Source organism: Lissotriton vulgaris, chromosome 3_1, assembly GCF_964263255.1.
Source record: "Lissotriton vulgaris chromosome 3_1, aLisVul1.2, whole genome shotgun sequence".
Taxonomy (NCBI): domain Eukaryota; kingdom Metazoa; phylum Chordata; class Amphibia; order Caudata; family Salamandridae; genus Lissotriton; species Lissotriton vulgaris.
The window spans coordinates 948,730,635-948,744,238 of NC_141689.1; the positions used below are offsets into that span (position 1 = coordinate 948,730,635).

Genomic DNA, 13,604 nt, shown 5'->3' on the forward strand with positions numbered 1-13,604 from the left:
ATGTATTTAGTGTTCGCTACTTTTTCTTCAGATTGCACCTAGACAGAAAGCTCGCACCATGCCAACTCCCAATGCTTTCTGAGTAGATTCACTGGTGTGCCCTGAAACCCCTGTACCAGCTCACCTTCAGTCACTTTGAGAGAGAAGATCAGTTTCTTTTCAGTGTTATGCCCGAGGAATGTTCTCTGCTTCGCAATCACTGTGCGTCAACATGTGAAGTGCGTACTATACAGACGTGTTCTGTGTACATGCACTATTGTATCTGTGGGATGCTCTTTGCTTCTTCATCATAGTGCACCAACATTTGAGGGCCGCCATAATCCTGAAGTGTTCTGGATACATGCACTGATGTGTCTGTGGGATATTTCCTGCTTCATCATAGTGCACCAACATGTGAGAGTCACCCTTTACCCAATGGGCGAGATTCATAAAGGTAAAGGTTTTTCTCCGCCCTGACTGTGGAGTCCCTGCCGTTGTATACCATAAAAATAGAAGTTTGTGAATAGCAAAAAAATAGCAAACTTACACAAAAGTGTAAATTTACCATTGTGAATCAGGCCCTACAAGTGTAATTTACTGCTAGTAAAAAAACTTGTAGTAAATTACACTCATAGTTTGGGAATACCAAAAAGCAGCGAAGGTAACACAGTAAGTGTAAGCTTACACCAAATTGTAATTTTTCCTTTGTGAATTAGTCCCAATGTGTTACGGATACATGCACCAATGCGTCAGTGGGATACTCCCTACTAACTAAAAAAGGTGCTCCAACATGTGACGGCCACCCTATCTATCTATGCCCGATGTGCTCTGGATATGTTGTGCCTGTGGAATGCTCCCGGCTTCTTCATCATAGTGCACCAACATGTGAAGCCCACCCTATTCCCGGTGTGTTCTGGATACATGGACTGATGTGTTGAGGGATGTCCCCTGCATGTTTATCCCAGTAATCCACACATAAGGCCTGGACTATTCTCGATGCCCTCTGAGTGCATGCACGGATGTGTCAAGAAGGTCTGTGCACCATTAACAAAGCACTGTACAGACAATGTTCTGGGCAGAACTACAACCACTCTGTAGCTGTAAAGGAGCAGGAGTAACCTGGTGTGGTGGGCCTCGTCTGCATGACCACTGATAGCTGTAAGGACTTGTTCCCTAAGCAGATCCAATGTCTTGATGAACAGGCTCACAGGACAGTGGGACACAACAATGCTTGGGTTTTTATAGCAAACCCCTTCCATCAGCTGACAAGACAAGGTCGCAGAGTAATTCTTGTGTTTGACATTAGTGAAGTCGTATTTTCAAGACTTCCCCTGTGCGTTGATCACCACCTAATAAACATCAAACCACATTGTGACCTTCAGTGCCTATTAGGCATGGCACTATAAACATGCAATCTATCCACCTAACTAAATTTGTATCCGACATCTGAAATCCACACCGACCCTCGCTGCTCCCAGCCTAAGTCACTGGCACAGGACTCCTATTATGCATTCACATGCAAGATCACAAACAATTACCAGAGCTTTCTCCTAAAGCTGGAATCCCGCCAAGAGAAGTCTAATCTGCTTAAGAGTCTTGGGCACTTAACACTGAGCTGAACAAATCACTCGATAGGCATTGGCTAGACAAAATCAGACATTCGCACAGCAGCATGAAATTCTGGGCTACGTCTGAAAGTAGAGACGAACAACCTTGGTAAGGACAAGCATGGCACACTCATTGAACACAGTGAAGTTCACGTCCTTGGATATCAGAACCATCACCCTCAGTTTCATCCAAAACCCTTAAGAAGCATAGCTCTGATCTGTGCTGGTCAGAGACACCACACTCCCTCTGGCACCAGACTGAAAAACAAGTCACACGCCACTGGGCAGCTTTGGTGGAAACCAACCTCCAACCATGACTTCATCCTGAGTGGGGCTGACATAATGAAAAATATGACACCAATCTTGTGCATTAGTATTCTTCAGCCTCTTCTACAGCAAATATTGAATAGTAAATTATATTTCGCCTCCATTTGATATCACTTTGTGATCTATTCCAGTCGAATGTGTAGCAAGGTGGGCAAGACTTGTGAACACAAAGGCAAATGTTGTCCCGGTGGTATGGAAAGACGAACACTGAAGATAAGGAGAAAATGACTCAAGAGAGACTCGGCATCATGGTTAGAGCACTATGCTGCATATATTTTCAGTGTATGCATAAAATATTTACAAGACCTTCAGAGCTGGTTCGCTGGTTTAATCTTCATATACTGGCAAGAGATGTAGATGGTAATCTGCAAGCGAACCTGGTTTCACCTTGAATTTTCAGTACCTCTTGTTCATTTACGTTGTCACACTCTAAGTCTAACATACTTGGAGAAGAAGCTTTCACAGTTGTGCCTCCTATTGTCTGTATTTCTCTCTCTAGCTTCGTTTATTCTGTTCCATCCCCTCAATTTCTGTTCTACCTAATATTTTTTTGTCAACGGCTTCTCGCTTTGGGCAATAACCCACTGAACCAAGGACTGCCTCTAAGGTGTCTGTGAAAAAATATGAATTCAGAACTACATCCTTCAGCATTCTCTAAGGGGTTGATTATGATGCCGTCCAGAAAGACTCCGAACAACATCTGATTGGGTGAAATCTAATTTGGAAGCCTTGTTTCCGACCGACTCGGACACATTTCTGGATGACCGAGTAACGGTGTCGTTCGGAGCCGACTCGTAAAAGGTCTACGGACCACGTTTCTAGACGAGCAATTAGGATATAGGATTCGGACAGCCTTTCTGAGTCGGTTGTTCCAACATGGATCGGCTGCCAGAATTTTACTTTGGGAGCTCATAGCAGGCCCCCCTTCACCTGGGGCCCTCCGAATAGGGCCCGTGGGCGTACCATGGTTCCCCCCTTTCCCTGCATGCACAGTATGGCAGACACCATGGGGTGCAAGGTTTTCCCCAACCATCTCTTTTCTCAATTAGAGCCTGTGTTCTCATTTGGAACACAGGATCCCATTGAAGTCAATGGGAGTCCGACCGAACGGTGTTCGGACACACAGTAATCGGTCGGTTGGACTCCCCGAACCTGAGTCGTTCAGAAAGCATTCCCAAACCGACTGCTTTCCAGACAACATCATAATTGAGCCCTTAGTTGGGACCATCTCCCACTTGATGCTCCTCATAGAATTATTGCTCAATCACTCACTATGCCAAAAGCCATTTACCACAATGTGTTTACGGATGGTTTAAATCCCCTACCTCTATAAAAAATATTCAGGCGATGAAAAAAAGATCTGCATCTACACCAGTAGAGGTCGGTGGTGGGAGTGCTGCCGGGTGGAAACATGGGACGGGGGAGGGGCACGGTGGGGGGTAGTAAACTACTGAATACGTCCAAATACAGGTAAGTAAACATATAAATGTATAAAACAAATTTATTTGCGCGCACTGCATCGAATTTGGCGATGAGGTGCGCACAACGAAATTCGTTTTATTTATTTATATGTTTACTTACCTGCATTTGGCCGTATTCCGTAGTTTACTATCCCCCACCCTGCCCCTCCCCGCCCCATATCACCGCCTGGCAGCACTCCCACCACCAACCGCTACTGTTCTACACTCATCCAGTTGATCTCATGCACCCAATTCTGATGGTCAACATTGACTCTTGGTCAAGGAATAATGTAAATTTCAAGCACTCTTTACAAGAAGGTAATGTAATTTGTAAAACTGGTACTTAGCAAAACAAAAGCCTTTGAATAACATACCCTATTCCTTCAGCACTCTGAGGCTACGCTATGCTATAGTGTACTTAGTAGCACATTTCTGCTATTAAAGCAGCATTTTAGCCCTGCCAGAAATCTGGATGTGCATGTCAATGTGGCTCTGGGCTTTCACGAGGTAGTCAAGTATTTTAGAAATCGTATACGTGCTCTTTGGTAGTGATTAATGATGATGCTGTATGTGGGTCTATTGCTTCTGTGTACGTGAGTGAGTTAAGGACGTTGCTGCTTTTATCATTTCCCAAACTTCATTGGTTGACCACTAATGGGAAGACTCTGTTGGGCTGTGATGTAACAAACAATTTGGTTTGATGCTGTGTGGTATGGGAGGGGATGCAAGGGGGCTATTGAAGCAATTCTGTGGTAATTTTGAGGATTGAGCTATGTGAGGTGTGTGTTGATGTATTAGTAAGTATCCTTAGGTCCCTTAAGTATCTCTGGTGCTGTGTTGTGGTCATGATTGCGTAAATGAACTGTCTCTAGTATCTGCAAGTGTTGGTATGTGTGCGGGAAGTTGAACTTATGGGAGCATCTCATTTTAAATGATATGCCTTTGATTCAGTTTTCTGCCTATGAGGGTGCAGCAAGTACCAACATGTTCTGTTGTTTCTGGGGCAATTGCCTGTATTAAAAAAGGATGGTATTGTACACCATAGGAAAAACCTGCGGGCCCGATTCACAAAACTAACTTAAGACAAAATCCAAAACTTACTACCATTTTGGTATTCACAGAAGTCACTTACTCATTTTGGTATTCACAGAAGTTAGGAGTCCTAACTTTAGGACTCCTAAATGCCTTCTGTGAATACCGAAAGTCTTAAAGTTAGGATTTTTCTCAATTTAGTAGTAGTAAAGTTAGGACTCCTAACTTTAGGACTCCTAAATGCCTTCTGAGAATACCGAAAGTCCTAAAATTAGGATTTTTCTCAATTTAGTAGCAGTAAAGTTAGGACTCCTAACTTTGGGACTCCTAAATGCCTTCTGTGAATACCGAACGTCTTAAAGTTAGGATTTTTCGCAGTTTAGGAGTAGTAAAGTTAGGAGTCATAACTTTACTACTCCTAAACTAAGAAAAATCCCAACTTTAAGATTTTCGTTATTCACAGAAGGCATTTAGGAGTCCTAAAGTTAGGAGTCATAACTTTACTACTCCTAAACTAAGAAAAATCCCAACTTTAAGATTTTCGTTATTCACAGAAGGCATTTAGGAGTCCTAAAGTTAGGACTCCTAACTTCTGTGAATACTGAAATGAGTAAGTGCCTTCTGTGAATACCAAAATGAGTAAGTGCCTTCTGTGAATACCAAAATGGTAGTAAGTTTAGGATTTTGTCTTAAGTTAGTTCTGTGAATAGGGCCCTGCTTTATCAACTCGATGGCTTTGAAGCTAGTTGTGTGCATGAGTGCATAAGAAGGTTGCAATCTAGATGCATGCATTTCTAGGTTTACAGGCAAATTCGCCCGGCTATCACACAGTAAGAAAGAGAGCCAGCTTTTTATAGGTTTATACAATGTAAGAAATAGCCAGAGGAGCAACACTACTCAAGCATCCAAAATAAGTGTATTAAAATAAAATATAGATGAATAATATTTGAAAGTGAAGAGGATATCACTGCTGCTAGTGGTTTTCACAAGCAAAACTGTTTCTAGATACAAAGTGAATGTCACTCCAGAAGCTTTATCTTTGGAATGAAAGAGAACCTTTAAACCCACAAAAATCCCTTTTTTTAACGTATTATTCCTAACTGATATTAATGGCGCAAGCTTATTCCACCCAGCTATATTACATCATTAGGATCCTTACTGTTATTGGAAACCCAACCCTATCAACGCTACCAAATCAACAATCCAGCAAGAATGGCCTGAAATACATCATTAGTCATTACTCCTGGATTTGGAGACAGAGCCCTCTCTGTTGCCGCATCTATGGGGTGAAACACTTGGGTCGCACCTTTTCATAAACTCCATTTTGTGGAACATGTGTAGTACTACTACAATAGTACTGCAAATGTAAAACAAAATACTATTCACAAAGTACATGGGGTGGCTTACGCCTCCACCTGTCCTATCATTTTCAGTGTGGAGTTCTCCAACCCAACTGCGGAGACTCTGCACACGTAGGTATATGTTTTAGTGGTGTATGTGAGAAGGACTGGGCAGAGTTGCTGGAAATTGGGAATACGTACTTCAAAAGGGGAGGAGTACGGAGAGATTAAGAGAGGATTCGGAACAGGTATAGGAAAGGACATGAACCTACCCACAAAAGAGTAAGCCCACTCCTAGTTGCAAACTGTACTTCTATAGTTACTATGTCAAACAGGACCAAAAAATGTACAGAGGAATTATCACATCGTGTATTTCTAGTGTCAATGGACGACCTAGACAAGGAGGAATTAGTGGGTGTCCATTGGTCCGACAATGTATAAACAGTAAGTCAGCTCTATGCTCAGATATAATACCAACACATACAGTAGTGGCTGATGCTTTATGTCCGCTCTCATGGTGCCTCTTCCCCGGGGCCATCCTGTTTTTAGTGATAATTGAGCCGGTTGAGCCTGGAGTGGAACAAGCACAGCTGACAGGGCTCACATAAGCATGTGTGCAGTCACCTATCGCCAAACCATCCCCACCACCCTCCTGTGAATCCCCCTGGACATGAGGGGTCTCACAGCCCAGAAATCCCCCGGCTTACTGACCATGTCACGTGTGGGCAGTCAATAGGGTGTGCACTGGGTTCAGAGAGGGGGTTTATATTTCTTTGCTTCTCTCTTCTGAATGTAGGTTTCCCAACAGCGTATTGCTCCTGCATCTGGGGCATTCCGCGGATGCCCCAAGATACAATAGCTGAATGCGGTGTGGGGTGAGGTATGTTTGGTGTACAAAGTTAGACTGTGTGAACCCGAATCTCAGGTTGCGAGACACCCCCATGACGTGCTGTAGTGCCTGACCCCATTGTATGTCTGTTAGTGATTGCGATAAAGCTATGTTGGACCTGTACCGGCTCCCCCAGTCTTCCCCTGTACTGTGGACTGCAGTGCATTATAGAAGACAGTAATGGTATGCTGCATGCCTCCATATGATAACAGGGCATGTAGCAGCGCAATATCCCTGCACTGATAGCCATTCGCGGAGGTTGGAAATTGTGACATGCATGTTTAACATTCATTAGGCATGTGCGTTACTGGCCACCCACAAATGGCCAGTTTGCGATGCACCCTCTTTGTACAGCTGCCACATTGCCAATTTCATACCCGTTCGCAAATCAGTTGGTGCGTAATTTGCAGATACAGGTTTGTTAATAAGATATTGTTACACAGTACCCTTAATTCTTTGATCAGGCGTTGAAATGGAAATGAAAGTGTGTTGTGTTATTACAGTATGGGTTTTATATATTTAGTAATACACTGAAGAGATATCGGAACAAATTCTTTGAAATAGATAGAAGCAAGACCTAACAGAAGCCTCATTATGGCAGGGATCTGCTGAGAGGCATGGATTTCATATTGCACTGTATATTTTGAGAAGCCTTAACACGAGAATGTTTCCACAGCTTGACTGCATTGGCCTGACTGCCGTAGAGAGCTCGTGCAAGAAGGCTAGTCTTCCGAAGCTGCCAGGAGCACCAACAACGCTATCCACTGAAGGCGGGAGCAGATTGGCAGGATCTCTGTTGATCACCAGCATTGCGAGGGTCAGTCTCAAGACCAACACATGAATCTGATTCTAAAATATATTCATTAGATACCAGGTATGGTCACGCCACACTCCCGAAGAATAGGACATTTAAAGCCAGAAATGAAAGCAAATGATGAGGAACATATATGAAAATGTGATGTTCATCTTTACTATGATAGTCAGAAACACACATTTAAGTTATATTTATAATACAGGTCAGATTTAAACGTTAGAAGCCAAAACATCGTATACGCAGTCATCAATGCTGATAAAGCTGCGCTTTAATGTACCACCTGAAATAAAAGCGCGCTTCAGTTGACACAAACACATATCTTTCGTCTATTGATGCAAACGTTTACCAATGAGTACCTTTGTTGGCAGCGCTGCAGCATTGTGGTAGCGGGTACTGTATCGTATTTATTGCTCAAGAATTCAACACCTTCTCATTAGATGCATTACTAATCACAACAACGTTCTTCAGTTAATCCGTGGCATGCTGCTGATGAGATATATGTGACCTTGGAAAACTGCACATCAAAATGTAGAAACCATTGCCCACACTTCAGAAATTAGAGCTGCCTGGAGGAATTTCACGATTTGTAATAGGAATTCTATTTGACTTTTGCATAGCGCTCAGACAAACCGGATGCGGCTTTAGGGCACTCCAGAATGTGGTAATGCAAAAAATAGGGAAAAAAATCGAAGATGTCGCCTATTGCAATCACAGTAATTTGCCAGCAGATCAGATGTGGGCAGAAAACGGCCCTAGGGTAGGTGCTGGCTAATGCCTGTCAGAACACGTGTTTTAGACCCTACTAAAATTTCACAAGACCTATTGAAATCAACAGAGCAAACATGATGATTTTCATTGGGAAGAAACTGATACATGCGCTGTTGCAATCCAGTTGCACTAAGATTGGGCTGCCAGTGGGGGAAATGTTCTATGAGTACAGATTTTTATGGAGCACTCCGTGTCGGCTTATTGTTCCTTGAGAAAACAGTACACGTGCAGTTAGAGGTGAGTGTCAACAGACTGAGGGGTAGCTGGAGTCAAACTGAGTCAAGGCATCACCCCTAGAGGGTTCCCCTAGCTCACTGCCTCAAAGTTGAGATCTTACTCAAAGATCAGCATGGACAATTCCCTTCACAGGAGTTTTCTGGCATACAGATCGATGGGTCCTTCCCTCAAGGACAGAAAACACTCTCTAATTTGCAACAGATAAGGTCCATGCATGGGCCCCAGCGTGGGTGGCACCACAGCCGGAACGTGAACCCAAGGCTCCCTCAACTCCAAAATAAAGTTCCCAAACTGCACAAAGCCCAGATGAGCGTCTTCTTCTCCAGCCTACTGGCGTTCTCCAAAAGGTTTGGTGGAAAGGCATGGGCTATTCTGTTGCTGATTGTTATAAGCATGATTTTCAGGTACAACTAAACAATCTGGAGGTGTGACAACAGTCACCATGATTTCATCTCGTGGAACAGAAAACGTGTGCAGCATGCCTTCATCAGGCTGCATTGAAGGTTAGCTACTGTACCAAAGACACGTTTCCTTCTCGACAAACCATAAACTATATTTTCCAAAGGACAGGATCGATCATGTTCCTAGAAGTGAAGCAAAAATCTTCACCAAAGAAAATGTTCACATGTAGTAATACGGGTTGGGATTTGATCAATTAGATGAAGGGGGTAGGTAAAGCTGCAGTCCTTCAAAGACCCTGGGTCTAGATCTCAGCTTGTTAAACTCAATCTGGGTCCCCTAATCACCTTTCACTTAATTCCTTTATCTAAAGGACACCCCTCCCTAGGTTCTACTTCAAGCACTAACGATACAGTCATGATTTGGGGAATGTTAAAGCTCTACCTAAGTCAAAATCTCTATTTTAGGAAACAACTGTATGAACGCTCTGCTGAATTCTGGGTTGCTATGGTGATTCTTGAAAGCCTCTTTAATAACTTAATTTAAGTTATTTTACCCTCATATCCTACATTGGTCACAAACCAAAATCTGTGACATTGACATTGGCAAGCATGGTGTTTTCTCACAAAACCGACCGGCCTAATCGTTTCATGTTCAACCACGTACGGGAACCGACTGGTTTCCTGCATCTGCCATTCGTGTTGCCTCCTTGCAATTTTCAGATGGAGAAAAAAAAAGAAAATGGTATTTTAAGTGAAGTGACTTCATAGCTGTAAGATAATTTCCTCCATAATTCAGCAATCCCGAAGGGATAGGAGGCGGGGAGCTCGACAACTCGCTACAAATGGAGAACGAGAATGATCATCACCCACCACGCATCAGGTGCGTTTGATCCCTTCCCCTTTGCAGCAGGTGGTGCAGGAGAGAGTATTACCCATGAGCCTCCGGCAGGTCAGCAGCAAGCACTGGAAATATAGGTCTACAGACCTGGCAGGTTGGGTTTTAGGAAATACACAGACATTTCTCATTAAAACTAAAATACATGTTGGGTTATCGGGTTTCCCGCATGATGAGGTTTCCAGAGAAACGTGCCTTCGCCATTTTCAATTTGATCGCTGCTTCCAAGCCAATTAATTCTTATGAAAAGGGGAAGTCTGGGCCCAAACCTCACACACGACTAGACTGACATTTTTGCTTAAAAGTAAAATAAACAGGGAACAGTATGTGCTCTATGGAGAGCGAGAAGATCTAAAAAAATTAATCACTTGAGAAGGAGGAATGGCTGCACGGGCTTCAAAGTCCACTGAACTCAATGTTTTCTGCTTTATTGAGTTGCTGAAATATATACAGTGAACTTTGAAGGAGTCATTGGCAAATGAAAGAACAACTTTGGTGTGGTGTTTACCCACCTCTCCTTTCCCCTCGGATTTTTTTTTCAAATGCTCTATTCACACCTGAAGAACTGCAATCTTTTAGGATTTATTTGGCCGTACAATTTGCAGTCACATAATTGCACAGACAGAGAATTGGACTGACAGATTTATTCGAAGACCACCCCAGTGGTTTGGTGGGCATCTATCAACCTTTAAAAGGGGTTTGCCAGCTAAAATCGTTGCATTAGGGTGTTTGCAGTTTTAATGTGAATTTATACGGCTAACTGTTCTTTTTGATATAAATGAAACCACTGCTAGGATTTGTACTTTAAAGCAAAGCTGACTCAGCACTTCGGACTAGGTGCTCAAGACTCAAAACAAGTCCCCGAGCATATCTTCCACTTTCCTTATATATTGTTTTTATTTTTCTTCTCTTTAATCCCCTCCTACCTTGGCTTTAGCAATACTGGTGTATGTAACGACATTATAATGCGTTACTATGTTGACCTGGAAGGTTACGCAAGTCAGCATAATCTTGTAATATCCAAGGACTGCTATTATTATTATTATTACATTTCTTATATAGCGCCAGAATAGACCCCCGAAGTGGTATCTCCGCACTTGCCTTGGGAACCCGTCCTGGTTTTTCCCTGTGAGATAGCCCCAAGGTGAAAGCCAGGCATCCCGCCGCAGGGGGCCGTTGTGGAGATTGAGCAAGCTTAATGCCCAGAATTGCAGAGTGTGAACCCATGATTAGGTCAGGCACCGAAGTGAGAATTATCGAGTCCGTGGACATTTGAGCTCAACACCCTGCCGCGTCGGGAATCGAACCCTGGTCCCGGGTCTGATCTCTGCTTCAGGGTCTGCCTGCTCTAACCAGTGAGCCACACTTCTCCACTATGCCTAGTATGAGAAAGACCTATACATGTACGGCATGTTTTCTTTGTTTACCTATGCTTGATAATATGGGGTAATGAGACAAAATGATTAATTTTTGTAACCGTGATTGTCACCACAATGGGTCCTTGTTTTTTCTTTGTTATTAACATTCAATAAAGCAATACTTTAAAAAATGACTCAAAACACGAAAAGGATGGCATATGAGTAACTCTTGTTATTTCTTTGTTTGTGTTATGTTGGTGTTTGAGCTAATGGTAAGATGCCTGCAAAGCTTGTAATCACATCTATGAAAATGTGTAATATGTGTTGGGTCCTTGCAACCCTCCAAAACTATTTGGTCTTTGTGTTTATTCAAGGTGGTTTCACTCCATCATTAACCTTAAAGCTCTATGGACCCCCACACACGACTAGGCATACCTGCTCAGCTTTGAAAATAATGGTAATGTATGTGTACACATGTTTCAGATTTTTGCCGTTCATAGAGGTGTTTGTACTTTTGCTATTTAAGTGTGTGTGTGTGTGTGTGTGTGTGTGTGTAAGGGTAGAGATCAGAAATAAATCAAACTTGGGTGCTTCATTTTAAGTACTCGATATGTTGCTCCTCTGAGAGTTCCTCCACATTTCAACCTTGCACCCACACTCCCCAAACCTGATTACAGAGCGGACGCATCGCCTCATGGGCGCTGCAACCTGCCGTTATTAATGTCACCACAATCAACACAATGTCCGCGGAGGAACTGAAAGACAAATACCAGGCAGTAGAAGTGTCAACAGTCAGCCCAGGACTGGTCGCCAACTCACCACATCATCCTCACCTCCTCCTTTAGTGAAGAACCAATCCCCCCCGGTCTGTAACTACATGTGGTGGACTTCTTCTGTGTGAGAAGGAACAGTGTGGTCTACTTGTGAATATGTGCACATATATGTGTGCTAGGTGACCTCTCTAGTGACTTTGGAACATGTCGTAGGACAACCATCTCGCCTGTAGGGCTATCCTTGCACTTTCCTCCCACCTATCTCTCTCAGGTGTCTGGTGACCATGCCAATAAAATGGAGTCGAGTGCACCTGCCCTCAAGCTTGAAGCCCAGATCCATTGAAAAGGCTGGAAGTTTAGTAGGCAATAATACTAAACTTCCGGACTCTTCAATGGATCTGGGCTTCAAGGTTTTTCTCGCTTTGCAAGTGCCACCCTCTAATTTGACCAAGCTTTCATGTCAGTTGACATGCTTATAAGATGTCTGCAGATGTTCATGCCCTTAGTGCAGGTGCTGCTGGGATAGGTAAGAGCGGAGGGGTGGGAGTTGGGTTAAGTCACAGATGACTAGATAGGTAAAATACAAAAAGAAATAAAACCACTTACTTTGCACACGCTGCATTGCTGAGTCGAGTGCAAATTAAGTGTTTTTAATATTTCTTAATTTAATTTTACCTATCCCGTCATCTGTCGACTTCCCCCCCACCCAGCCCCAACCCGCCCCACTGCTCTTACCTGTGCCAGCCACGCCTGCCTTAGTGAGGCCGTGGTTATGGCAAGAAGTAGCAGTTCTCCACTGACGTGATAGAATAGCAGAAAACATTTTGGAGTCCATTCTTAGCCCATGGGCACAAATTGCTGAGCATGCATGATACATAAGTGAAAATCAGGCAGTGTGTTGCTCACGCTTGCGTCTTCACGCGCAGTGGGAGCTGTTGAAGTTACTTCAAAATAAATAATGCACAGCTGATGTAAAAAAGCCAGCACTGGTCTTGAAAGATGAACATATCACAAATATCTAATCACATTAGCTTTACATTTGCAATTACAAGAGCAGCACGCTTTCCGATCAGGGCCAATCACCGCCCAGTGAGTCACTACGAGCTTTATAAACCGTTCCCAATGCAAGTCAAAGTAAGCTGTGTCCTGATAATTTCCTGTATTATGTTCATCAGTTTAATACTGTAAAACAAATTTCAAAAGCAACATCTTTGCAATGTAACCACTTGTAAACCTTTGTCGTATTTGACTTACTACAGTTGGGAATGGCCATCTCCGAGAGAGGGATCTTCCTCCTGTTGTCGTCATAGCAGTACAAATCCTGAGCTTCTGAGTTCAGGAAGTTAGTTTCCTGGAATATTTTGATCCACATGATGTCACATGAGCACTGGAATGGATTGTCCGCTAGGATTCTGCAGGAGAGATGGAGCACCATTAGTATCTCATTGCAACAAGGAAAGTCAACGAAGCTCATTCTTTACGTCTGACCTCTCATACATTATATCCAACATCCTCTGAGCGTAAAGTGCTGCTGAAGCTGCTCATCAGATTGTTTCAGCTTTAGATTCTATATTCTGGACCACTGACAATACAGAAGGGATCCACAGCATTTCATCAGTACCAAAAACAATGTGCCTCCAGGTACTCTCATCAACGCACAGAGGATGCCGGAGGCAACATTAACACAGCAGGCTCACATAGGAAAGAGATCTCCGCTAAAGAGC

At 43.3% G+C, this 13,604-nt stretch overlaps 1 protein-coding gene across 6 annotated transcripts in view; it reads right to left on the bottom strand.

Moving 5' to 3' along the window:
- The window catches only part of NTRK2 (neurotrophic receptor tyrosine kinase 2), a 528,847-nt gene that overhangs the window by 409,313 nt on the left and 105,930 nt on the right, over positions 1-13,604 (bottom strand). For all 6 annotated transcript variants that reach the window (XM_086961298.1, XM_086961302.1, XM_086961301.1 and 3 more), the window contains exon 6: positions 13,135-13,292. In XM_086961298.1, the coding sequence (XP_086817424.1) occupies positions 13,135-13,292 (158 nt within the window). The remainder of the gene's footprint in view (positions 1-13,134; positions 13,293-13,604) is intronic.